We start from the raw sequence: 26,081 nt of genomic DNA, 5'->3' as shown, positions 1-26,081 counted from the left end.
TCCAAGGAAGTTATTTTAGAAGGAAAGGCAACCTGTGACGCAGAGGATGCGCCATGACACTCACAATGGATGCCAAAACTCGCCCCGGAAGGGCTGCTGAAATACATGGCAGTGAATGAAGCTGGCTAGTTCAGCTCACGAACAAAGACTATTTATGAACGACTGAGACCTTTGTCATATAATCGGTTCAGGAACATATAAAAGAAGACATATAACAGGTATTTTTACAATCAGTTGCTTTTCGATGTGCACAGACAGAGTACCTACATCTTTTTTTTGAGGATCTAAACAGTGGCAGGTATCGTCACATCTGCTATCGTTTCTATCAATTTGGTTGCCAGACAGGAAGGGAGCATTTCGCTGTTACTACAGCCGCTTTCTAATCCGAGGAATTCACACTTTGAAGTGCACATTTCAAGGGCTATGACGTCACTGGGCTATGATCTACAATGTAGATCATAGCCCAGTGACGTCATAGCCCTTGAAATGCACACTTCAAAGTGTGAATCCCTCGGATTGGAAAGTGGCTTATGTGTCATCTGTTCGACACCCAACTCTAACTTTTACCCTAAACCTAACCTCCGTGAGTCGCTAACCCTCCCGACGTTCTTTTGTCTAAATGACGGTCGTTCAAAAGAGCAAGATTTCCCCAGACAGGAAACGTGGACAGACTTGCAATGGAACATTCAGAAAGGTACTTTGTACTCTTTAGATACCTATAAAATTACTCAGTGCGCTGCGCGCACATCAAAAATCAACACAGCAGAAAGAAATGTGTGACATGTCTTCTTTTATTTTCCAAAAGAGATTACTTTACAAAGGTCTCAGTCATTAAGAAAGTGTTTGCTCCCCTCACAAAAACATGCAGTAATCCTGGTCTCAAAAATGACTCCCCCTGGCCAGCCGGGGCGCCTGATGGAGGGGAAAGGAACTGGTTGGAATAACGTGTTCCTTCCACTCGCTACATCCAAACCAGGGAAATCTCCACTGTCAGGTGAAAAGCAGCAACTTGGGCTCCTCATGCATAGAAGGAAGCATGAGGTCAGTCCATTGTCTCCCCAGGCGCGGCAGAGGGAGAGCAGAGCCCAGGATTACATAGGTAATTGGCACTGGGTGAAAAAATAGGTTTGCTCATGAGCTGGTCCACGGGCTTCCATTGACTCCAATGCATTTCACTGAACTTCTGGGTGCAGTTTGGCATCCATGGTGAGATGAATCTGCCAGTTGGAATTGTTTGATAGTGAAAATGATGTCTCCCATGGAAGCCCATGAAGCACTTTCAACATAGTCAGGGAATATTATCAGAATGTCAAATCTGGGAATACCTTACCAAGAAATGTCTTTACCAATGTGTTTGTAAAGGTAATGTCTAACAAATATATCCCTTGGGGAATTTTTGACGACTGCTGAAAGTTGGGGTCTCATTCACTTTACTATACAGGGGGGAAATAATAATTCTGCTTTAAGTAACACGCAAGGGGTCAAACTAGTGTTTTTGTCATGATTCTGAATCCATTGGCATCATTGTTTACATTGCATCACCTTCGCAGGAACAGGAAACAGATCCCTTCAAAATTTTAACATGGGAGCCAATCACACTTACTTCCCGTTTCCAGTCCGGAAACCGGATGCGTTTTAGGCAGATGTGCACCATCACAATTTGTTATAAAATGATTGCCGATCTACATGTTGAGTACATGTTTGTGAGCTAGCCATTTTCGCTAATATATAAGAATAGTTTAACAAGCTCAAAACACCTTGTGAGATTGTAGATCAACCATTTAAGATTAAAACTGGGGGACAAAATATAGACATACAGTAGCAGGTTGTAAGTGGTTTATTACGGTTGTCAAATGTTTCAACTCAAATGATATTCTTATACATGTTCTGATTTCACATTTTAATAATTACCTTAAACTAAACCTTTCCACATAAGACACCTTACAGTCCGATTTTACAGTTTAGGCCCACGGGTCAATATCCATAAACTGATATGTCAACTATTCCAATTCCAAAGATGCCAAGTATAATTGCCCAATCTACTTACTACAGTCTATTGTACTTAGCTTTATTATTTGTCTCCACGCTCAGAGTATTTGCATTTAACTTCATGTAGGTAACATAAGAATTAACAATGTAATAACAAGCACAACATCCTATACTGCTGTGGCAACGTTTAGTAATAATAACTTGAATTTGTATAGCACCTTTCAAAAAACACGAGGCCCTTAAAGGAGTAGTTCACCCCCAAAATGACATATTTTCTATTGATTACGCATGCCATGGAGTTCAATAATATATTTAGTTTTTTTGTTGCATTCTTTAGACAATAATTTGATTACTATAAATGTACCCCCATTGATTCTGGATGGGGACCCATCCGAACCTTTTGGGGGTGAACTACTCCTTTAACACTGTTCAAGAAGAGTGAAGTTTACTGTGTGTCACAAAGTTTGCGCGAAGACGCAAGGGAGGGCTTCTCGCCAGTGTGGATTTTTTTGTGCTTCGTCAAATTTGATGACTGATTGAAGGTTTTCCCACACTCACTGCACCGAAATGGCTTCTCTCCTGTGTGTGTGCGCCGATGAAGAGTTAAGGCACCGGACACTCTGAAAGACTTCCCACAAACTTCACAACGGAAGGGCTTCTCTCCAGTGTGAAAAGTCTGGTGCGTCCTCAAACCATCTAGGCGCATGAAGCGTTCTCCACACTCGTTGCAGACAAAAGGTTTTTCTCCTGTGTGGATAAGCTGATGGCCTGTTAAGGCTGAAAGCTGCCTAAACCTCTTCCCACATTGTGGACAACAGAAGGGTCTGTCACCGGTGTGAATTCTTAAGTGTATTTTAAGGGCCCCTGATTGACTGAAACCTTTACCACATTGGCCACAGTGATACGGTTTCTCTCCACTATGGCTGCGCTCATGAACTTTTAAATCTCTATTATCGAAAAAATATTTTCCACATTCTTTACAACTAAAAGACTTTACTCCAGTGTGACGATATTGATGCTTCTTTAAATGATCTTCTGCTTTAAACATTTTCCCACACTGGTCACAATGGAAGGGTCTATCTTTGGTGTGAGTTATCTGATGAACCTTTAAATAAGATCTGGAGCTGAACCTTTTACCACACAGGTCACAGTGATATGGCTTCTCCCCTGTATGGCTTCTCAGGTGACGTTTAAGGTGACGTTTAAGTTCTTTTTTATCGCTGAACCCTTTCCCACACTGGTCACAGGGGTAGGGTTTCTCCCCTGTATGAATTCTCTGGTGACATTGGAGAGTGGACTTTTCCCTGTAACTTTGCCCACACTGGTCACAGTAGAAGGGTTTCTCGCCCAAATGAGATCTCTTGTGCGTATTGAGATTACCAAGTTGGCTGAAGCCTTTCCCACACTGGTCACAGTGGTGGGGTTTCTCCCCTGTGTGAGTCCTCTGGTGAGTGCGGAGATTAACCTTCATGCTGAACCTCTTCCCACACTCGTCGCAGCGGTAGGGCTTCTCTCCCGTATGAATTCTCTTGTGACATTTGAGAGCAGTGCCATCGCGAAACCTTTGGCCGCACTGGTCACAGTGGTAGGGTTTCTCTCCTGTATGAGTCCTCTGGTGAGTGCGGAGATTACCTTTAGAGCTAAACAATTTCCCACACTCATCGCAGCGGTAGGGCTTCTCTCCTGTGTGAGTTCTCCTGTGTTTTTTCAGTCTATCACTAGTGTGGAAGTTTTTCCCACACTGGTCACAGTAGGTGTCATTCTGCACTGGTAGCTGGGCAGGAAACACATCTGGGATGGAGGATGACAAAAGCAGGAAACAGAAAAATACTGACTGAAGCAAAAAACCTTAGAATTGATTTTTCATTTTGCATAACATACCACATTATTCACAACTTTTTTCATTATGTATTATTTTTTATATATTTCCTAATATAAACTTGGCATAATAATACTATAATGATACCATTTGTATTGTGTTTTATATAATTGTTATCATTGATTTGTTGCTGCACAGCCAAACGTGTGGGTAGCGCCAACCAAAAGTTTGCCAAAATGGCTTGCAATACTGTTCTGCTGGCATTTACTCTAGTTTTGGGCTTGCCTGACACTGAGCTTAAAATTAACAAGTACAAATGGCCAATATGTGTTGTTTTTTCTTTACCTTATTACTGTGAGAGTGCAATCATCCAATGCTCCATGCAACAAAGGTGAACACCAAAAGAATAGTATTGCAGGCCTGCCAGGCCATTTTGACCATTTTTGGAGGAGCGCTACCCACACGTTTGGCTGTGTTGCTCATTCCATGATCGCCAGATCCTTACAAGCTGTACCACGTTGTAAAGGTGACGAATCAAAGATAAAAATAATATAAAACACAATACGAAGTGGTATTATTAAAGGGGAGATATAATGGATCGAATTCAAGTTTCCTTTCTTTTTGTTTATTAAGTTTAGGATAAGTTCAAACATTTAGCTTGCTTGTGCAAGTTACTATTAAATAAAACCTTGAATCTTGATGAAGCACTCTGTTCTCCTGCAAACTGATTATCTAATTTTAAAAGCAAAGCAATGAAACTATAGAAGTGTATCTAGACTTAATCTGTCAGTGGATGCTAAAGCAAATACACTCAAACAAATTCAACCTACTTGATTCCTGATCATGCAAGCTGTGTTCTATTGCAATCTGATTTTCTAATTTAAGAAGATTGATCTAGACCTGTAGTCTGTTTCTGTGTATTTGCTTTAGCGAGAGGGACCCTCTCGAATTATAATCCCCTTGGTAGTCCCTTGGTCTTATACCCCAGCAGACCAATGATTACCAAAGACTAGTAGAACATCTACAGTTCACTGATTATGTCATAAAACTGTACCTTTTCCTATGCATCAATAAAGGTCAGGGCCAAGAGAATGAATGAGTTGGCATCTACTTGCCTCAGCCTATGTTCGCTCATGCCCAACTCTACACAGCCTTCTCCAGGGGAAAGAGGGCCAGCAATGTCAAATTATTAATTGTGGGTTATTGACAACCGACAACCAAACTCTCCAACAGTGTGATAGGATACACAGACAGAGAGAGTTCCTTATGCCCCCTGACCCCCCCCTTTTCATAGGGAATTTCCCCAACCAGAGTGCAGGGGGGCGTCGCTCCAAATGTTGTGATGTCAGGTCTCTAAAGCTGTGTGGCTTGCCTTCTTTTACCATACCGCTCCACCTAGCCCCCACCCCTGCTAGCCCCTGCCCCCTCGCTCTCTGTCCCAGACCACACTCGGAAGAAAATGGAACTATGGTAAGAAAAAGTCCTGCTGCTGACAACATGCTGCTTTATTTACTATGGACGGGTTTCTGGTCCACGTTACACTGATAAGAACTACCTGCGTGTGAGGTACCAAAATTAGCCAATGAAACCAGCGCTCCCCAAAACAACAAGTTTGGGGATTGGAATTGATTACATGATACAGGTCCATAGTCAAACTACTTTTTAGATTTTGATTATTATTATGACGCGATGCGACGCATATTGCACTCGGAAGAAAATGGAATGAAGCAAACAAGGGGAAAGAGAGGCGATTCTGTGAAAACAATAACAAGTAGAACATATTTAACCCATTCAGGCCGGGTACACATTTTAGTGTATGAGAGGGGCTTACAGTACATGTACAGTATGTATCAACATATTTGTTTTTGTAGGCTAATTTCTGATTTGGGCCTAACTATAGGTTAGGCCTAAATGGGTTAAGCGGAGATAAAGATAACTATATCGATAATTAACAACAACTACCGTCCTATCGACAACATGGCGCTTTATTTACTATAGATACTTTTTAGATTTTGATTATTAGTCTATTATAAAACACTAAAGTCGTAATCAATTTCGGCTGCGATGCGCACTGCATGAGGACGCTATCATCCTCTTTAGTTGAGAATTTGTTTTTATAACAATATTTTTACGTGGTGGGAATGGCGCTATACTATAGCCATGTTGTCATTTTACTGCTATTACTGCACACGTTTGTCATTTTCTATTGTGCTGTGATCAATTGCATGTAGTCTATAATGTAAAACTCACTGTGTGCGCTGTGTGGTCTGGGACAGAGGAGGGAGAGCGGGGGCGGGGGCTAGGTGGAGTGGTATGGTAAAAGGAGGCAGGCAGCTGTGTGCTATGCGTGTATGTGTTTACAGGAAAGGTTGAGGCCGATCGCCCCCCGCTACCCCCGCCTCCCCGTTTTTTGCTCCCAGACCACGCCCCCGACCGTCGCGATTGGCCGGCTGTACTCGGCTGTACTTCCTGGCCGTGTCCTGCCTGCGTGTGTTCTGTTGTTGTCACGTCGCTCTAGTGCTAGAAGGCTACGCTTGGCGTAATAATAGCTGGCGACAATGTTATAGAGTACTAAAAAGGATGTATGAATATGCGGAGACTTTTGACAAAATGAAAATGCGCGTGATTTACAACGCAGCCGACCGACAGATGAAAATATTGTTGTTGGACCGTCGCTAAATACCATCTAATGATGTAAAATTCGATTACTGTACCACATGAATAGCGTGGCATTACTGCCCAGTAGAAAAGCATGATATCGATGTTGCAGTATGCAGTTTATAGCTTCATGTTTGGGGTTTATTTTCAGACAACACAGTGTGACTGCAGGTTTGGGAAGAAGGAGAGAGGGGGGAAAAACGTCTATAGCTATTTTGAGTTCATGTTATTATTATGTATTATTATTATTGAAGTATATTTGAAGTATATTTGTCTGATCTAATGTAACGCCTCATCAAGCATCTCTACTAACAATGATGTCATTCAGACAATAGGCCTATAGAATAATGTAGGAGGAGGAGGAATGGATGGAATTCTGATGGCTCATATATCTACCTTTCAGGTGGTGTAGAATTAGCATCAATATAACACCTCATTAATCACCTCATTAATCATCTCTATGTATATACTAGGCTACCCATACGTTCAATTACAAGTCTTCTCTCCCAAGCTTGTCAAATAAAAAATGTAAATGCTTTATCTCTTGTGGTAGGCTATGGTGTGCAATTATTAGACCTATTTATGTGGTGGGCTGTAATGCCACGCCATTCACGTGGTACAGTCCAATTTTTTCCCCCCACAGTTGGTCCTTAATAATAATAATAATAATAACAATGATAAAATGAACTCAAAATAGCCTGATTCCACGCTGGCTACTTCAGTCTCCAGACGCCCCCCCCTCTCTTCCCAAACATAATAATAATAATAACAATAATAAAATGAACTCAAAATAGTCTGATTCCATGCTGGCTACTTTAGACTAGAGCATCAGTCTCCAGACGTTTTTCCCCCCTCTCCCTCTCTTCCCAAACCTGCAGTCACTCTCTGTTGTCTGAAAATAAACCCCAAACATGAAGCTATAAACTGCATACTGCAACATCGATATCATGCTTTTCTGTGGGCAGTAATGCCACGCTATTCATGTGGTACAGTAATCGAATCATCATCATTAGATGGTATTTAGCGACGGTCCAACAACAATATTGTCATTGGTCGGTCGGCTGCGTTGTAAATCACGCGCATTTTAATTTTGACAAAAGTCCAAACGTCTCCGCGTATTCAAACGTCTCCGCATATGAGATGTAAAAATACTTTTCGCTGTACTGTACTTGTACTGTACACTGACAATAAATTGAATCTCATCTCTCTCAAACATCCTTCTACGCGTGACAGCACTAGTGCGACGCGACAACAACAGTACACACAGGACATGGCCAGGAAGTACAGCAGAGTACAGCCGGCCAATCGCGACGGTCGGGGGCGTGGTCTGGGAACAAAAAACAGGGAGGCGGGGGTAGCGGGGGGCGATCAGCCTCATGTGTTCCTGTAGACACATACACGCGTGTGCTATGGGGAGCAAGGGCAGGCCATGGGGCACAGATCGGTGAACCAATAGGATCAACCGGCTGTTTTCAGTGGTGAATTTGCCCGCCCCTCTAGACCAAAATCAGCCTGCATTAGGGAAGGCTACACAAACCTCTGCAATAAGCTATGTGCATGGCTTTAGTTCCCTTTTCCAGAAGGTGGCATACCAGTTTCCTGCTCAGGGTCAGTTTGTCATAGTTACTTTTGATTGACTCAATGGCAGATTTGAACAGGCATGCCACCTTCATGAAAGGAGAACTACAGTCATGCACAAAGCCAATGTATCCAGAAATAAAGGACATACCAATTCTGTGCAACTTCACCACTGGTTGCAGGCCATGACCCTGTTCAATGTTGATCTCTCTTGGCACAGAAGCCTTCTCCCTGTGGTGGTCTGTGGAAATCACCAGCAGAAAAACATGATCATTCAGAAACCAGATACCACATAGGATAACACTAGCAATGGCTAAACTAAAGTGGAGTGAACCTTCTCACTTCCCTTACAATCTGCAGAGCTAGAAGCAAAGGTGAGCATTTCACCTGCAACATTGTATAAAAAAAACTATGATATCTGTACGATGGACTTGCATAGGATGGGATTAAGTCCACAATGTAATGCTGTAGATCTCTTCGCTATGTCCTTGTTAGCTCGCTAGCCGTGGAGTTAAAAAGGAAGCGGAAAACGGATATGGCATATACCAGACCTGGGCATTGTGCGTCCCGGGGGCTGTATGTGGCCCTTTGATTCACTCTGACCGGCCCTTGTAGAGTTAATGTCTTTTCAAATTTTACCTCATGCATGGACTAAATCTGCATGTCTTTTATTTTGAAGTTTTTTATTCACGTACATATGGACATAATGCGTACATCAGCACGTGTGTGTGATCATTGGATCGATGGATCTCAATAACAAGCAGGTGGTCAGACTGATCACACATCAAGACGTCCTGCCTTACCTTACCCATCTAAAAAAAAAAAAAAAAGTCGATGCTGAATGCCGGGTTTTCAACAAAAATTGGACTGCTAATCATTTATCGGAGGTAAAGCCGTGTGTTTAGTTTGCGGGGTGCACATCTTGGGGGGAGCACTGCCTTTTGGCCGGGCCCTCCACAATATTTTCTGTTGTTCATGTGGCCCCAAGGAAAAAATAATTGCCCACCCCTGGCATATACTGATGACATCAGGGATATCCATTTATGGGTATAATAAAGAAAGGACTGACAGATACAGAGATCTCCATGTATGAAATCAGTAAGATTGGCAGTTCAATGTAGGGTGCACCAGTAATTAAAAAAAAAGGAGAGGAAAAAAAGGACATACCTATTCTGCACAACTTCACCACGGGTTGCAGGCCACGTCCCTCTTCCATTTTGAAGACCAACTCTCTTGATCCCATAGTCCCCTCCCTGTGGTGGTCTACGGAAATCAAATCACCAATTAAAAAGTCTCCAATGGTTACATTGACCCTGACAATTTTACAGTTATGATCATTTCTTATATTGAAACAGAAAATATAAATAAAAAATGTGTATTTGTTTATATTTGAACCAGCTGTTATTACTGAAAGCATACTTTTAAACATATGTGATTAAAGAGAAGAGCACAATTAATATATTGTGACATCTTTATAATGACTATACAGTAGATGATATGATATATATATTTTTGCTTTGAGAATAAACGACACACACACACACACACACACACACACACACACACACACACACACACACACACACACACACACACACACACACACACACACACACACACACACACACACACACACACACTTCAGGGAACTAGGAATAATTTGACTGAGGTTAGGGTTAGGCATAGTTTTACTGAGGTTAGGATTAGGGTTAGGTTTAGGCATAGTTTTACTGAGATTAGGGTTAGGTTTAGGCATAGTTTTACTGAGGTTAGGGTTAGGTTTAGGCATAGTAGCATTCACCAGCGTGGGACTAATGGGAACAATGGAGACATGGGCGTCTTCCAGGGACTGCCCATAAGGTGAACTAAAACAAGCGCTCCTTTCCCAATCTTACTGTTTTTTCAAATATACTGTAACACACACACACACACACACACACACACACACACACACACACACACACACACACACACACACACACACACACACACACACACACACACACACACACACACACACACACACACACACACACACACACACACACACACACAAAATTGGATTTTTACACGAGTCCTGACCCATAAAAATAGGTAAGTGACCCACAATTGGGTCCCGTTTGAGAAACAGTTGTTTAGTGTGTAGCCGTCTTACAACTGAACAGAATGAAATAAAGAAAGAGCATGAAACGTACTGGCATCTAGATGGTCTTCCAGTTCTTCCTGTTTAATCGAAACATTGCTGGTGACCAGGAGGTCCTCAGGTTCCTGTTTAAGGTGGTCTTCAGGTTCCTGTTTAATAGATACGGTGCAGGCTGGTGCTGGAGAACTCATCCTCTCCTGCAGGTTGGACTCCACAGACTGGTCTGTGAATGAAGGAATGGAATAATATTAAAACCAAGCCCCCAGAACGGCTTGTAAATATTGAAGGTTAGATAATCATCCGCGTCACGGTTACTGAGGTTAGATTTAGGGTTAGGGTTAGGCATAGTTTTACTGAGGTTAGGATTAGGGTTTGGGTTAGAGTTTGGTGGTCGATCCAAAGGGTGTTCGACCAAATGACATGTTACCGTCTGCCATGGGGTTCAATGGAGGTCGTTCGACGTGTATACTGCATAAGATTAGCTGTCCACAAACAAGACACCCTGATGGACAGGGTGCAAAACAGTCTCCGCCAGAAAATCGACACTGAGGCAACCGCCACTAGCCTCCATTTACAAGCACACACCTGGACTGTTGACAGACTCTTCGGTTGTCATTTTCATGAGCAAGGCCACCTGCTGCCGCTCGGTGAGGGAGTACACGGCCTGAATCACCGGTAACCCCATACCAAAAGGCAAGCCTGCCTCCTGGGTGTTGGTAGGCCCCTTTTTCATGCGCTTCAGCTCTGGATGCTGCTTCTCTGTAAAGAGAGAGAGAGAGAGTAGCAAAAACAAACCTAGTCAAGCACACACAAACAATAACATATACAAAAGTAGGGATGGGATATTGTCCTCCGTCATGCACTGGGTTCAATTCACCTTTTATTTGCTGAGCTGCATATCCAGTACCACTTAAACCCTATAGAATTGGTAAAAGGTACTTATAATATATGTACTTGATAGTCTTTTTTTCACTCTCTATGTCTTTGCCAAAAAATAGCCGATCTACAAGCTCTGCTATTTTTTGGCAAATGTTCCACCCAAGGATCATGGATTTTGATTATCGCAATAATATCGTAAATCGTGATTCCTTTTGTTACAATAATCGTGATATAAAATGTTCATATCGTCCCATCCCTATCCACCCGTTTCCGCGGGAGTTTACTGGAGATTATTTGGACCACACTTCCGGTTTAACAGCAGACATACAAGCTCACGTTGCGTCGCAGATGCAACCCGTTGTGAGCTTGTAAATCACACTCGGCTGCGGCGCCGGAAGCTCGGTACAACGTCTGCGCAATGCACTACGGGGTGTTGGAAACCCGTGGATACAAAAGTTTTTAATGATATGTCAGCTCGCTCGAATCAGAACCTCTCCCTCCGCTGTATAGCTCTGAGATGAGGTTCCACTGCGTAGGGTGCCAATTCAGGTACGTTATTGTGGGCCAGCAATGTTCAGAATTTGCCTATCAAGATGGTTGATGAAATTCGCCTGGGTGACAGACTGCTGGGCGAGCGATGGCGCTTTGGCATGGGATCAACTTTGACCAAGAAAATGCACTGAGCTGTGCATTTTTTGTGCAATTGGTTGTTTAAGCTGGCCAAAATGCAGTGTTGTATAAAGTACTGGAAACCCATACTTAAGTAAAAGTACCGATATTCCACTTGAAAGTTAATCAAGTAAAAGTAAAAGTCACCGATAATATTATTACTTAAGTAAAAGTATGAAAGTAGCTCTCATTAAATGTACTTAAGTATCAAAAGTACATAGTGTTAAAATGTACTTAAGTATAAAAGTAAAAGTAAAAAGTACAAGTACAAGTACAAGTAAAAGTACAAAAAATATTTTCAAAATGCCTACAAAAAATTAAGACCAAAAATTGACAATTCTCAAAGTGTTTTATTATTAATAGGCTCAGGTTGGAACATTCAGTGACCCCTTGATACCAGGGGCACAAGCACACACCTACAGTAAGAACAAACCATTATAGCACTGGGGCACCAAGTTCCCCAAAGCTATTTGAGATGTTTATAGATTAGACTCTTTACACACCTGCTTCCGAATAATTAATTATATAATTCCAGTTCACTGCGCATATTATGTAGGTTACAGGTCATTTCAATTAAGATCTCACTCCAGGCTGCGCTTTTTCTGAAAAGAGTCAAGCAGCTCATAGTTTAAACTAGGCTATAAAATGACACAATAGGCTATAGAATGGATCTTCAGACAAGAAGTTAATTGTGAATGAAAACGTAGGCCTGTGCTTTCTTATTGTCACCTCAAAGTAAACGCTGGATTATTATTTCTTCAAATTGACTGGATTCAACCTGGATCACACAAGTAATGAGGTAACATCCAGCATATGCGTGTGAGCCATACTTTATGCGTTGGCGCATGCTTAAAAAGAACAGATCTAACTAACAGGATGCTATAGCTTGCAGATCTGTTCTTTTTCCATGAGTTCTGCACCGCACACGATGACATCTTACTGCCGTCCCAAAAACAACGTGAAGAGTTTGACTCATGCATGCACGCCTGACAGCAAGAGAGCGAAAAGAGAGAGAGAAAAAAAATCCTAATCCTTGAAAGAAAAGCCAAGACATTTCTGTGTTGTGGTCGTTTGGATGGAAGATGTGCGCGCAGTTCTCTCATCCTCCTCCCGACCCGTGTTATACACAAGACGGTGACCTTACTTTTATTTGTGACAGTATTTGTGTCAAAACAAACAATGATCACCGTGTTCGGAGAGCGACCCCTGGAGTCACCGCACAAGATGGGTCACCAGTTTCCATGTAGTGCCGTGCCGCACCGCAGCGCCGGCTCACAGGGAGAAGAGATGATACAGTATGAGACAGACTGCTATGATATTAAGATTTTCGATTTGTAGCGAGTAACGAGGTGTCCAATTTTAATGTAGCGGAGTAAAAGTACGATTTTTTCCTTTTAAATGTAACTAAGTAAAAGTAAAAGTTCAGGGTTGAAAAAATATAAATAAAAGTACAAATTCTCAAAATGTGTACTTAAGCCCATATCTCGGAATGCCCATATATGGACATATTGTGTCAGTCATGAGGTCAATGACGTCAGATGTCTATGATGTCAGATGTTAGTCATTTCCATATTTGGGAAAATATGGCCACATTTTGGCAGTGTTGTAAAGTAACGAAGTACAAGTACTTCGTTACTGTACTTAACTCATTTAGTGCCACCCCTTTCACCACTAGAGGGCGCCCAGTGGCCAGAGAAAATCCCATAGAGATATGCTGGTATATGCAGAAGCCCTGCAGCCATGACTTGCCTGAACACTTTCCTTTGTGCATGACTGCATGTACAGGAAGAGGATGAAGTTAGCTTGAAGTTAGCTATTGGCTACCAAGCATTTTAGAAGCCTTATTTTCGTCAACTTAGCCATGATTAAACCTTGCACACCTCATGCATGGGAAAAAAACAGAGAAGAATGAGCTCTGAAAAATCCAATGCAATCCAGAGTGGATTTGTGCAGTTTGTTCACAGCTTTCAAACAAAAAAATCCGATTGGAAATCCGTTCAGGCATTCTTGAGATAATCGCCCTTATGTTTTACATGTAATGTAAACAAAAATGGCTGCCCTGTATGTTAGATGGGGTTGTATGGGGGTGGAACATGCAAAATCGCGATTGAAATCATGTTCACCAGATTTGATGGGGTCCAAAAAAAAAAAAAAAAAAATCAAAAAAAATTTTTTTTTTTTTTTTTTTTTTTTTTTTATATCCCGAACTTGTTCGGGATAGGCACCCTGTGATACGATCATATATCCCGAACTAATTCGGGATAGGCACTCAATGAGTTAACTCATTCAGTGCCAATTTCAAAGGCCCTGGGTGCCAATGACCTCTTTGACTTTTTTTTTTAAAGATGTCAAAATGACCTGAGATCAGAGAGATGCTTTTCTCTGTTTGTGTGTTGGCTCCCTCGTTTAGCTGATTGAGAAAATGTGTGTTCATTCTAGTGGATGGACACTTTTTTTGATTCAAACAGCTCTATCTCTGGAACCATTTGTCTGATTGACAAAATTCTTTTTGCCACTGAATCACAACAACTGTGTCTGTTTCTGTGGCGTCATGCACAGCGTGTCAAGTGATGGACAGACATGATCTATAGGTTTTCATACTAAATTAGAGTATTAGTGCCCCATGCACACTGTTGCTCCAATGATCTGCACCAAACTTGCCACGATACAAACACTGTCCAGGACTTTGCCATGACAATAGTTTCAACTGGGGCCATGAGTGGCTCCCACAATCCACACCAGCGAAATGACTTGTCAGGACTGCAAGGGCTTTCAACGTAAAAAGGTCTTATTTGAGATGTTCCTTTTAGGCAGGGTGGTTAACGGTACTTGTACTGTACTACATTTCAATTGTATTTACTATACTTGTACTGTTCTCCAATAAAATAATCAATCAAAAAGATTGGCAAGCTTTTTGTGTGCCAGTGTAGGATGTGAAAATAGCAGATCTACAAGCTAACACACACACAAAAAAGCATTCATTTGATGAATTTTGTTCCAAAAATGTGTTTTGCAAAAGTCAACCTACTGGTGGCACTATAACAGGCCAATGTGAAAAGAGTGGCATTTTTTCCTCAATCTATTGGAAATGTGTGTGTAAAATGTCACAGAAATCGCACGCTGCATTCATGATTTGAGACATTTTGTTCAAAAACTTTGGAAGCCACACTTAGGCCAATCAGGAAGGAATATGGAAAATTGGGCAGATCCATGTTGACCACATGACTGTAGAGATGCCGTCTACCGGTTTGAATGATTCTTGGACAAAATCTATAGGAGTACTGTCCAAAAAAAGTGTTATGCTAAAATCGGCCTCATGATGGCGCTAAACAGGGCCATAAGAAAAATGTGGGGCAGGGGTTCTGAATTGGCATCCAGGAAGTGTGTGCACAGTTTGGCAGCGACTGGGCCAACAGTGCCAGAGATTAGCAGGCAACAGATTACAGACGGACAGACAGACAGACAGACAGACAGACAGACAGACAGGGTGCAAAACATAGTCTCCCCATGCCTTTCGGCCTGGTGGAGACAATAATACATGTAACATAACATTAGCCATTGGATTTCCATCCTGAACCAAGAAACATAGCCAGCCATGCTGCCAGCACTTAACAACCTGTTAACTGTTAGTGGTAGAAAGTAACTGAGTACATTTACTATAAAATGTACATTTTAAATGTTGAGGTATTTGTAGGCTATAATAAATAGTCGATCTACAAGCTCAAAATGTGTTGCGACGACGATGCGACAATGCATTGCGAGCTTGCATATCTGCTATTTAAAAAAATCCATTTAAAAAATGTCTGCATAATGAGTATTTTTACTTTTAATACTTTAAAGTACATTTTGATGCCAATACCTTTGTAGGCCTACCTTTAATCAAAGTAGCCTACATTTTGAATTCCAGACTTTTACTTGTAACAGTAGTATTTCTACATTGCAACATTGAAACTTTTACCTATAAGTAAACAACACTTGAGTACTTTTTACACCACTGTAACTAGGTAAACTTACGCTAGCTAACGTTAGCACGAGCTTAAAATATATAAGTGTTTATTCATAGGCCTACGGTTATTGTCGAGTCTGCTCCCACGGACTTCCATGTTTTCCATCAAACTGATCGATGTCAGTCAGTGCTAGTACAGTAGGCTACCACAGCAGTAGACAGTGGAAACACGGTTCTCTGTTGTTGTAAACCTCCTCTTGGCCTTCATTAAGACAAAATGGTTTCTGAAAGCATGGGCGTGCTTCTCTTAGCGGTGTTACGGTACATGTGCCTGGAGCAACCAAAAAGGACGACAGACGCGCAAAGCTAACTGTCATACTTATTCGAGACGGCGCCACAGATATGGGTTGCATAGACGGGTTTCTTGTTTACAAACATTGAGACTAAATGCACAGGTGACTGTATCATGTAATCAGTCCGTCCAATCCCCAAACCTGTTGTTTTGGGGAGTGCTGGTTCATAGAGTATTTGCGCTGGTTTCATTGGCTAATTTTGGTACCGAATCAAACGTGACGTGGACCAGAAACCCGTCTATAGGGTAGCCACTAATATTATAACTCTATGGGTAGCCAGATAAGTCGCCCTCTTTCAAAGTCGCCCCCAAACTCGTTGCCCAATGGGTCTGTGGCCTTAAGCTAGATGCAGAATAGACTAAAATCAAATATTTGCTTCTGGGGGTCCCTGGAACAAATTATTTTGTGATGGGGGTCCGTAGCCAAATACATATCATTCTGGGGGTCCTTCACATGACAAAGTTTGAGAACCACTGATAGCCTATAGCATTTTCATTTAGTATTTATTTATTTCCCCCCCGATAAAACTGTTAGGATTTAGAAGATATTTGTAGATTTGGCCTATATCAGCGTTTCTCAAACTAGCCCCAAAATTATATTTATTTTGCCGCGGACCCCCATCTCAAAATATTTTGTTCCAGGGACACCTTCAAAGCAAAGATAAAATAAATAAAAATGTTGAATCTGAATGTGGGTCTTGCCTCAAGCTAGATGCAGATTAGATAGGCTTACACATGTCTGTGCTCAGTTAATCTTTGTGTTATCCTTTTAGAAACATTGTATAATCGTAACACTGTCCTATTTGCTGTACAATCAATCAAAACATTAAAAACTAAATAACTTTACTTACATTGCATGTCTGTCGCCCAGTCAGTCTCTGCCTCTCTGAACAATGGCAAAATGATTTACCATAATCAAAAGTGCAAAATGTTACTAACATCTAACAGCAATAATGGGGATACACACGATTGCATTGGAATTACATACAAGGCCTATATGAGATCAATTGAGGTAGTGTAATATTCAAACATCTTTAAACCTGAATGATTACCTCAAATGTTTAGGCTGAGAATTTGTAGACTGGGGGGGGCAATTTCGATGATCGATGACAACATGTTTAAGCCAAGATTAATAATTAGCTGAAACTAAGGCGTAATGATTTGCCATACATACCTAAGTGCATTAGATAATCTTTCACTGCACTTTCTAGCCTCCTTGGACAGACATTCAAGCACACCAGCTCTTCCCCAAGTCCGAACCCGTTGCCTACTTCCATCTCTTAAAAGGTGGCCAAGCAATACCAAGATGCTCAACCTCTATAACACTGCCAGATGACCCACTCATCTGACAACGTGTACTGGTACCCTTAATTGCCAAGCTGGCACAAAGGCATCAGTGTGTCCCAGGACTAGTTTATCAGCCGAAATAATATTTTCTAAAATAGCCGATCTACAAGCTTGCAACGGGCCATGTGTTGGCTTGGCGCGATGTGAGCTTGTAAATCAGGTAATTTTCAGCAAAGAGATTTGGTGGAGTCAAGAGCAACGGTTCACAACCTTCTCTGAATCAGGTCCCACTTGAAATATCCCAAACGCAACATAACATGCAGGGCCTATGGATTTGTTCTGTTACAACAATTATAGTGGCGGCATAGCTGAATGGTGAGAGAACTCGCCTGGGGCACCAGACTCCCTGGTTGTCCCAGGTTCGATTCCAGGCCAGGGTAGCAATGTCGATGTGTGTCCCTGAGCAAGACTTTTAACCCCTAATTGCTCACACGCACCCTGGGGGAAGCGATATTATTTGGTTTAACAATTTACAGATGAGCAGGTCCACACAAAGTCTGTCAATGTTTTATCATTAACCATAACACTGCAATACATATTCACATTTTTTAACGTACCCCCCGCAGTACCCCCATTTGAGAAAAACTGACCTACAGCATCTGCTACTTAAATTTGTTGTACTGGCCAATCATTTTGTTTTTTGGTTGGCAGCATTTGATGAACCATTTCCTGTTTGAGAACCATTACATCTGGCCTACATAGATTGCACATGTTCTTTGAACCATTTTAATTTTAATGCATTGGTGTTGTTGCTGATGTTGACCTCTGTATTTTGTTTATTTTCAGTTTTCACATAATAATTAAGCAATTAAGTGAATGAATAGTTACAGATTACACAATAAATGAGCGGAGCATTGTAATGATTTAACAATACCTCTACTACAAAATCCCACCCATCCACATACCCTCCGCACACATCCCCTTGTTGTCAGTGTTCAATGCAATTTGGTTCCATTTGTAGACCCTCAAGAGTTGCAGACCTGTAAGGTTTTACATTATTTGGACACCTAGTTGTCCCTGAACCCAATGTTGAGATCAGAGTTCACTAAAGTGAACTTTACATAATGAATAACGTAATACAAATGAAGACCACGAAAGGCATGTGAATATGCACATTAAAATGAAAACTATAATTTGTCCAGGTGCTATTATTAAGGTGGAGTAAGAGATTTTCTTTTGTTAAAATAAGTGCTAAAAGCTCCATTCCTAGTAATCATTGCAATACAGAGTTTGTTCAGTAATTTCAGGTCGGGATATTCAGTCATTTCAGGTCGGGATACCAATTTTATGAGAGACCTCATACAGGTTACAGGATAAACATGGGGAATTGGAACAATTAGAAATGAACAAACAATTGAAACTGGAAAACTTAAAATTTAAGCTGAAAATGGGTACTTCCTGATTGGATAAAAATGGCAATCTACATGAAGTTTTATGTTCTGTTTATTAAGGGCCTGGAATGATGGAGTCACCCGTTACATAACAAACATTATATAGCAATGATTACTATTTGAAATATAGAGATTTAACCTTTTCACAAAAGGAAATAAATAAATCTATCTGTATATATACTATATACAAATAATCTCTTACCCAACTTTTAATAGATAAATGTACTTAAAAATGTCATAAAGGTGATGAACACAACTTGTCTACAGCTGAGATGAAGTGTTCATAGCTGTCGAACGTTCTGTTGTCCAAACCTCTTGATGTGGACATCATTTGAATGGGGCAGAGTGACTTTCTCTTGTACCTTCTATGTCCCTGGAATGGTTGGCCACAGAGCGTACAGAAAGTAACGGGTAACGGGCATTGTTGGTGGAGTTGGATGGGTTGATGTGGGCAGACCAGTGATGCCAGGGCTGAAAGGATTTGTGGGCTGTGAGGAGGGCCCACCCGGTTTTTCCTGGTGTGCAGACATTGTGGGCAGCATGAGGTCAGGGGATGCCTGACTTGCAGGCACTATCGGCAGCATGGAGGGGACACCGATCTCAGGCGTTGCCCGACTGGCAGGAACTACAGTCAATGTGGAAGGGCCACCAATCACAGGGGTTGCCTGACTTGCAGGAACTATGGGTTGTATGGAAGGGACACTAATCGCAGAGGTTGCCTGACAGGCAGGCATTATGGGCTGTGTTAAGGGGCCACTAGTCCCAGGGGTTTCTGTAGATGCAGAGATGGAGGGCACAGGTCTAGTTATGGTAGAGGTGTCATGTTGTTTTCTCTGCATGCATGTCTTCTTTCCCCCCTCCTTTGTCCCGGCCGTGCTGGCTGGCATAGAAGAATTCAACTTGTCCACAACAGAGGTGAAGTGTTCGTAGTTGTCGAACGTTCTGTTGTTCAAACCTTTCGACGCGGACATCATTTGAACAGGGCAGAACGACCTTCTCTTGTACCTTCTATGCCCCTGTAACGGTCGGTCACAGAGCGCACATATAGGGATATTTTTGGTCCGCGACTGTTTCCACTGATTATTCCTACTACGTCTATAAATAGTCGATCTCGACCAGTTAACAGTCTGAATAACTGGCATTGTGGGCAGAGTTGGAGGGTTTGATGTGGGCAAACCAGCGGTGCCAGGGCTGGAAGTTTTTGTGGGCTGTGTGGAGGACCCACCAATCGCAGGAGCTTCTGTAGCTGCATAGCAGGGGTGGGGCACAGGCCTGGTGATGGTAGAGGTGGCAGAGTTATTTCCTGTTGGCAATGGTAGTTTTGCTTGGTGTGCAGGCATTGTGGGCAGCATAAAGAGGTCAGGGGATGCCTGACTTTCAAGCTCTATCGGCAGCATGGCGGGGACACCGATCGCAGGCGTTGCCTGACTGGCAGGAACTATGGGTAGTAAGGAGTCGACATCAAGAGCAGGGTGTGCCTGACTTGCAGGAACTATGGGTTGTATAGACGGGACACTAATCGCAGAGGTTGCCTGACAGGCAGGCATTATGGGCTGTGTTAAGGGGCCACTAGTCCCAGACCTTTCTGTAGAAGCAGAGATGGAGGGCACAGGTCTTGTTCTGGTGGAGGTGGCATGTGTTTTTCTCTGCATGCATGTCTTCTTTCCTCCCTCCTTTGTCCCGGCCGTGCTGGCTGGCACTGAAGAATTCAACTGGTCCACAACAGAGGTGAAGTGTTCGTAGCTGTCGAACGTTCTGTTGTTCAAACCTTTCGACGCGGACATCATTTGAACAGGGCAGAACGACCTTCTCTTGTACCTTCTATGCCCCTGTAACGGTCGGTCACAGAGCGCACATAGAGGGATATTTTTGGTCCGCGACTGTTTCCACTGATTATTCCTACTACGTCTATAAATAGTCGATCTCGACCAGTTAACAGTCTGAATAACTGGCATTGTGGGCAGAGTTGGAGGGTTTGATGTAGGCGAACCAGCGGTGACAGGGTTGGAAAGATTTGTGGGCTGTGTGAAGGGCCCACCAACCACAGGAGCTTCTATAGCTGCATAGCAGGACTGGGGCACAGGACTGGTGATGGTAGAGGTGGCAGAGTTATTTCCCGTTGGCGGTGGTAGTTTTGCCTGGTGTGCAGGCATTGTTGGCAGCATGAAGAGGTCAGGGGATGCCTGACTTGCAGGCACTATCGGCAGCATGGAGGGGACAGCGATCGCAGACGTTGCCGGACTGGCAGGAACTACGGTCAATGTGGAAGGGACACCGATCATGGGGGTTGCCTGGCTTGCAGGAACTATGGGTAGTATGGAGTTGACATCGAGAGCAGTGGTTGCCTGACTTGCAGGAACTATGGGTTGTATGGAAGGGACACTAATTTCAGAGGTTGCCTGACAGGCAGGCATTATGGGCTGAGTTAAGGGGCCACTAGCCCCAGAGGTTGCTGTAGAAGCAGAGATGGAGGGCACAGGTTTCGTTATTGTAGAGGTGGCATGTTTATTTCTCTGCATGCATGTCTTCTTTCCTCCCTCCTTTGTCCCAGCCGTGCTGGCTGTCACTGAAGAATTCAACTTGTCCACAACAGAGGTGAAGTGTTCGTAGCTGTCGAACGTTCTGTTATCCAAACCTTTCGATGCGGACATCATTTTAACAGGGCAGAAAGGCTTTCTCTTGTACCTTCTATGACCCTGGAACGGTCGGCCACAGAGCGTACAGAGAGGGATATTCTTTGTCCGCGACTGTTTCCACTGATTATTCCTACTACGTTTATAAATAGTCGATCTCGCCCAGTTAACAGTCTGAATAACTGGCATTGTGGGCAGAGTTGGAGGGTTTGATGTAGGCGAACCAGCGGTGCCAGGGCTGGAAGGATTTGTGGGCTGTGTGAAGGGCTCACCAACCACAGGAGCTTCATTAGCTGCATAGCAGGACTGGGGCACAGGACTGGTGATGGTAGAGGTGGCAGAGTTATTTGTCGTCGGCAGAGGCAGTTTTGCCTGGTGTTCAAGCATTGTGGGCAGCATAAAGAGGTCAGGGGATGCCTGACTTGCAGGCACTGTCGGCAGAATGGAGGGGACAGCGATCGCAGGTGTTGCCGGACTGGCAGGAACTAAGGGCAATGTGGAAGGGACACCGATCATGGGGGTTGCCTGGCTCGCAGGAACTATAGGTAGTATGGAGGTGAATTCAAGGACTGGGGTTGCCTGACTTGCAGGAACTATGGGTTGTATGGAAGGGACACTAATCGCAGAGGTTGCCTGACAGGCAGGCATTATGGGCTGTGTTAAGGTGCAGCTAGTCCCTGGGGTTGCTGTAGAAGCAGAGAGAGAGGGCACACGTCTTGTTATGGTAGAGGTGGCATGTTTTTCTCTCTGCATCCATGTCTTCTTTCCCCCCTCCTTTATCCAAGCCGTGCTGGCTGGCACTGAAGAATTCAACTTGTCCACAACAGAGGTGAAGTGTTCGTAGCTGTCAAACGTTCTGTTGTTCAAATCTTTTGACGCGGACATCATTTGAACAGGGCAGAACGACCTTCTCTTGTACCTTCTATGCCCCTGTAACGGTCGGTCACAGAGCACACATAGAGGGATATTTTTGGTCCGCGACTGTTTCCACTGATTATCCCTCCTACGTTTATAAATAGTTGATCTCGACCAGTTGACAGTCTGAGTAACAGGCATTGTGGGCAGAGTTGGGGGGTTTGATGTAGGCGAACCGGCGGTGCCAGGGTTGGAAAGATTTGTGGGCTGTGTGAAGGGCCCACCAACCACAGGAGTTTCTATAGCTGCATAGCAGGACTGGGGCACAGGACTGGTGATGGTAGAGGTGGCAGAGTTATTTCCCGTTGGCAATGGTAGTTTTGCTTGGTGTGCAGGCATTGTGGGCAGCATAAAGAGGTCAAGGGATGCCTGACTTTTAGGCACTATCGGCAGCATGGAGGGAACACCGATCGCAGGCATTGCCGGACTGACAGGAACTACGGTCAATGTGGAAGGGCCACCAATCATGGGGGTATCCTGGCTTGCAGGAACTATGGGTAGTATGGAGTTGACCTCAAGAGCAGGGGTTGCCTGACTCGCAGGAACTACGGTCAGTGTGGAAGGGACACCAAGTGTGGGGGTTGCATGACTTGCAGGAACTATGGGTTGTATGGAAGGGACACTAATTTCAGAGGGTTCCTGACAGGCAGGCATTATGGGGTGTGTTAAGGGGCCACTAGCCCCAGAGGTTGCTGTAGAAGCAGAGATGGAGGGCACAGGTTTCGTTATTGTAGAGGTGGCATGTGTTTTTCTCTGCATGCATGTCTTCTTTCCCCCCTCCTTTGTCCCAGGAGTGCTGGCTGACGCTGAAGAATTCAACTGGTCCACAACAGAGGTGAAGTGTTCGAAGCTGTCGAACGTTCTGTTGTTCAAACCTTTTGACGCGGACATCATTTGAACAGGGCAGAACGACCTTCTCTTGTACCTTCTATGCCCCTGGAACGGCCGGCCACAGAGCGCACAGAGAGGGATATTTTTGGTCCGCGACTGTTTCCACTGATTATTCCTTGTACGTTTATAAATAGTCGATCTCGACCAGTTAACAGTCTGAATAACTGGCATTGTGGGCAGAGTTGGAGGGTTTGATGTAGGCGAACCAGCGGTAACAGGGTTGGAAATATTTGTGGGCTGTGTGAAGGGCCCACCAACCACAGCAGTTTCTGTAGCTGCATAGCAGGACTGGGGCACAGGCCTGGCGATGGTAGAGGTGGCAGAGTTATTTGTCGTCGGCAGTTTTGCCTGGTGTTCAAGCATTGTGGGCAGCATAAAGAGGTCAGGGGATGCCTGACTTGCAGGCATTATCGGCAGCATGGAGGGGACACCGATCGCAAGAGTTGCCTGACTGGCAGGAACTACGGTCAGTGTGGAAGGGCCACCAATCATGGGGGTTGCCTGGCTTGCAGGAACTATAGGTAGTATGGAGGTGAATTCAAGGGCTGGGGTTGCCTGACTTGCAGGAACTATGGGTTGGATGGAAGGGACACTAATTGCAGAGGTTGTCTGACAGGCAGGCATTATGGGCTGTGTTAAGGGGCCACTAGTCCCAGAGGTTGCTGTAGATGCCGAGATGGAGGGCACAAGTCTTGTTACGGTAGAGGTGGCATGTTTTTTTCTCTGCATGCATGTCTTCTCTCCCCCCTCATTTGTCCCAGGAGTGCTGGCTGGCACTGAAGAATTCAACTGGTCCACAACAGAGGTGAAATGTTCGTAGTTGTCGAACGTTCTGTTGTTCAAACCTTTTGACGCGGACATCATTTGAACAGGGCAGAATGACTTTCTCTTGTACCTTCTATGCCCCTGGAACAGCCGGCCACAGAGCGCACAGAGAGGGATATTTTTGGTCCGCGACTGTTTCCACTGATTATTCCTCGTACGTTTATAAATAGTTGATCTCGCCCAGTTGACAGTCTGAGTAACAGGCATTGTGGGCAGAGTTGGGGGGTTTGATGTAGGCGAACCGGCGGCGCCAGGGTTGGAAAGATTTGTGGGCTGTGTGAAGGGCCCACCAACCACAGGGATTTCTGTAGCTGCATAGCAGGACTGGGGCACAGGGCTGGTGATGGTAGAGGTGTCAGAGTTATTTCCCGTTGGCAGTGGTAGTTTTGCCTGGTTTTCAAGCATTGTGGGAAGTGTAAAGAGGTCAGGTGATGCCTGACTTGCAGGCACTGTCGTTGGAGGGGGTGATGTAGGCGCAGGTGTTAAGGTGCAGCGGCAGGAGCAGGTGCCTGCCACCCAAGGGGTTGCTGTAGCCACAGAGAAGGAATACACAGGTCTGGTTGGCAGACTTGCAGGAACTATGGGTGGTGTGGAGGTTAATTCAAGCGCAGGGGTTGCCGGACTTGCAGGAACTATGGGTTGTATGGAAGGGACACTAACTGCAGAGGTTGCCTGACAGGCAGGCATTATGGGCTGTGTTAAGGGGCCACTACTTCCAACTGGTAGAGGTTGTAACACAGGTGGGAGTGACGGTTGAGGCCAGTAGAGAAGCATGGATACGTGGGTCCTCCCCTCCTCGTTTGCCCCTGATGTGCTGGACGTGGGAACACCCTCCATCAGAGTGTGGACCGGTGGTGGGAGGACTGCTGGAGGAAGGTCTGCAGATGAGATGGAGTGATATAAAGCGGCATATCAATATAGATATATAATTATTGTGACATGCATGTTCAAGGATCATGCACATACTGTATATCTGAGTGAATGTCGACGGGTGCTGGATAAGAGAGTCAAGTTCAAAGACAACCATTTTTCTGCACCCAAAGTGATATGTAAAAATCACAACCTAGTATTACATTTGTCATGGTATTGTTATTGTGATATTTGTGTCATACTCATTATATTCAGATACTGATGAAATATGTGTGTGTGTGTGTGTGTGTGTGTGTGTGTGTGTGTGTGTGTGTGTGTGTGTGTGTGTGTGTGTGTGTGTGTGTGTGTGTGTGTGTGTGAGAGAGAGAGAGAGAGAGAGAGAGAGAGAGAGAGAGAGAGAGAGAGAGAGGAAAATTAATCATGACACTTACAGAGGTTCAAGTCTTCAGCTTTCAAGTCCTCAAGTTCCTGTTTGAAGTGGTCTTCTGGTTCCTGTTTGAAGTGGTCTTCTGGTTCCTGTTTGAGGTGGTCTTCTGGTTCCTGTTTTAGGTGGTCTTCTGGTTCCTGTTTGAGGTGGTCTTCTGGTTCCTGTTTGAGATGGTCTTCTGGTTCCTGTTTGAGGTGGTCTTCTGGTTCCTGTTTGAGGTGGTCTTCTGGTTCCTGTTTGAGGTGGTCTTCAGGTAACTGTGTACTAAAAACAGGGCTGGCTGGTGCTGGAGAACTCATCTCCACCTGCAGGCTGACAGAAAGGATAATAGAAATTAAAACTACTATTCATATGAATCATGACCAGTGTAAAGTGAGCAGTACTTTTCATTAGTTAATTTCATTAGGCGTCCTGTGAAGCTTGGCCAATGAGCAAAGTCAAAGCCAGATGTGGGAACGGTTAGCACTGCTCAAAGATATGTACAAATATTAACTGACCAACAAGACGCAAATACATTATTTACGGATGCATGTACATAATTAAATAAATAACATTTTCACTATGATCAATGCAACGGTAACAGATCTATTACACACATATTTACCTTATTTCTGGTACAGGAATGACAGGGGTTGCTGTAGACGCAGAGAGGGAGCGCACAACAGATATGAAGTGTTCATAACTGTCGTAGACCCTGCTGGTCAACCCACTGAACGTGGTATGACATCTAAAAAACATGGGCTGTTTAG

At 43.8% G+C, this 26,081-nt stretch overlaps 1 protein-coding gene across 1 annotated transcript; it reads right to left on the bottom strand.

Annotated features, from left to right (window-relative positions):
- Nucleotides 1-2,434: 2,434 nt before the first annotated feature.
- On the bottom strand, nucleotides 2,435-26,048 carry LOC308280263 (uncharacterized protein; the record flags this gene model as incomplete). The annotated part of the gene is made up of 13 exons (XM_080720523.1): nucleotides 25,937-26,048; nucleotides 25,337-25,644; nucleotides 24,476-24,913; nucleotides 21,677-21,889; nucleotides 20,814-21,022; nucleotides 20,353-20,600; nucleotides 19,777-19,787; nucleotides 19,134-19,286; nucleotides 10,773-10,946; nucleotides 10,240-10,410; nucleotides 9,212-9,307; nucleotides 8,196-8,285; nucleotides 2,435-3,780 (listed from the first exon to the last, which is right to left on the bottom strand). Exons 2-13 carry the CDS (start codon nucleotides 25,629-25,631, stop codon nucleotides 2,435-2,437), a joined length of 3,444 nt encoding a protein of 1,147 aa, XP_080576649.1. The 5' UTR covers nucleotides 25,632-25,644; nucleotides 25,937-26,048.
- Between the last annotated feature and the right edge of the window lie 33 nt (nucleotides 26,049-26,081).

This window comes from Nannobrachium achirus (genome assembly GCF_963921795.1).
Source record: "Nannobrachium achirus genome assembly, chromosome: 24".
Classification (NCBI taxonomy): domain Eukaryota; kingdom Metazoa; phylum Chordata; class Actinopteri; order Myctophiformes; family Myctophidae; genus Nannobrachium; species Nannobrachium achirus.
Note: the sequence above shows the minus strand (reverse complement) of the source record. Positions and strands in the feature narration are given on the sequence as shown.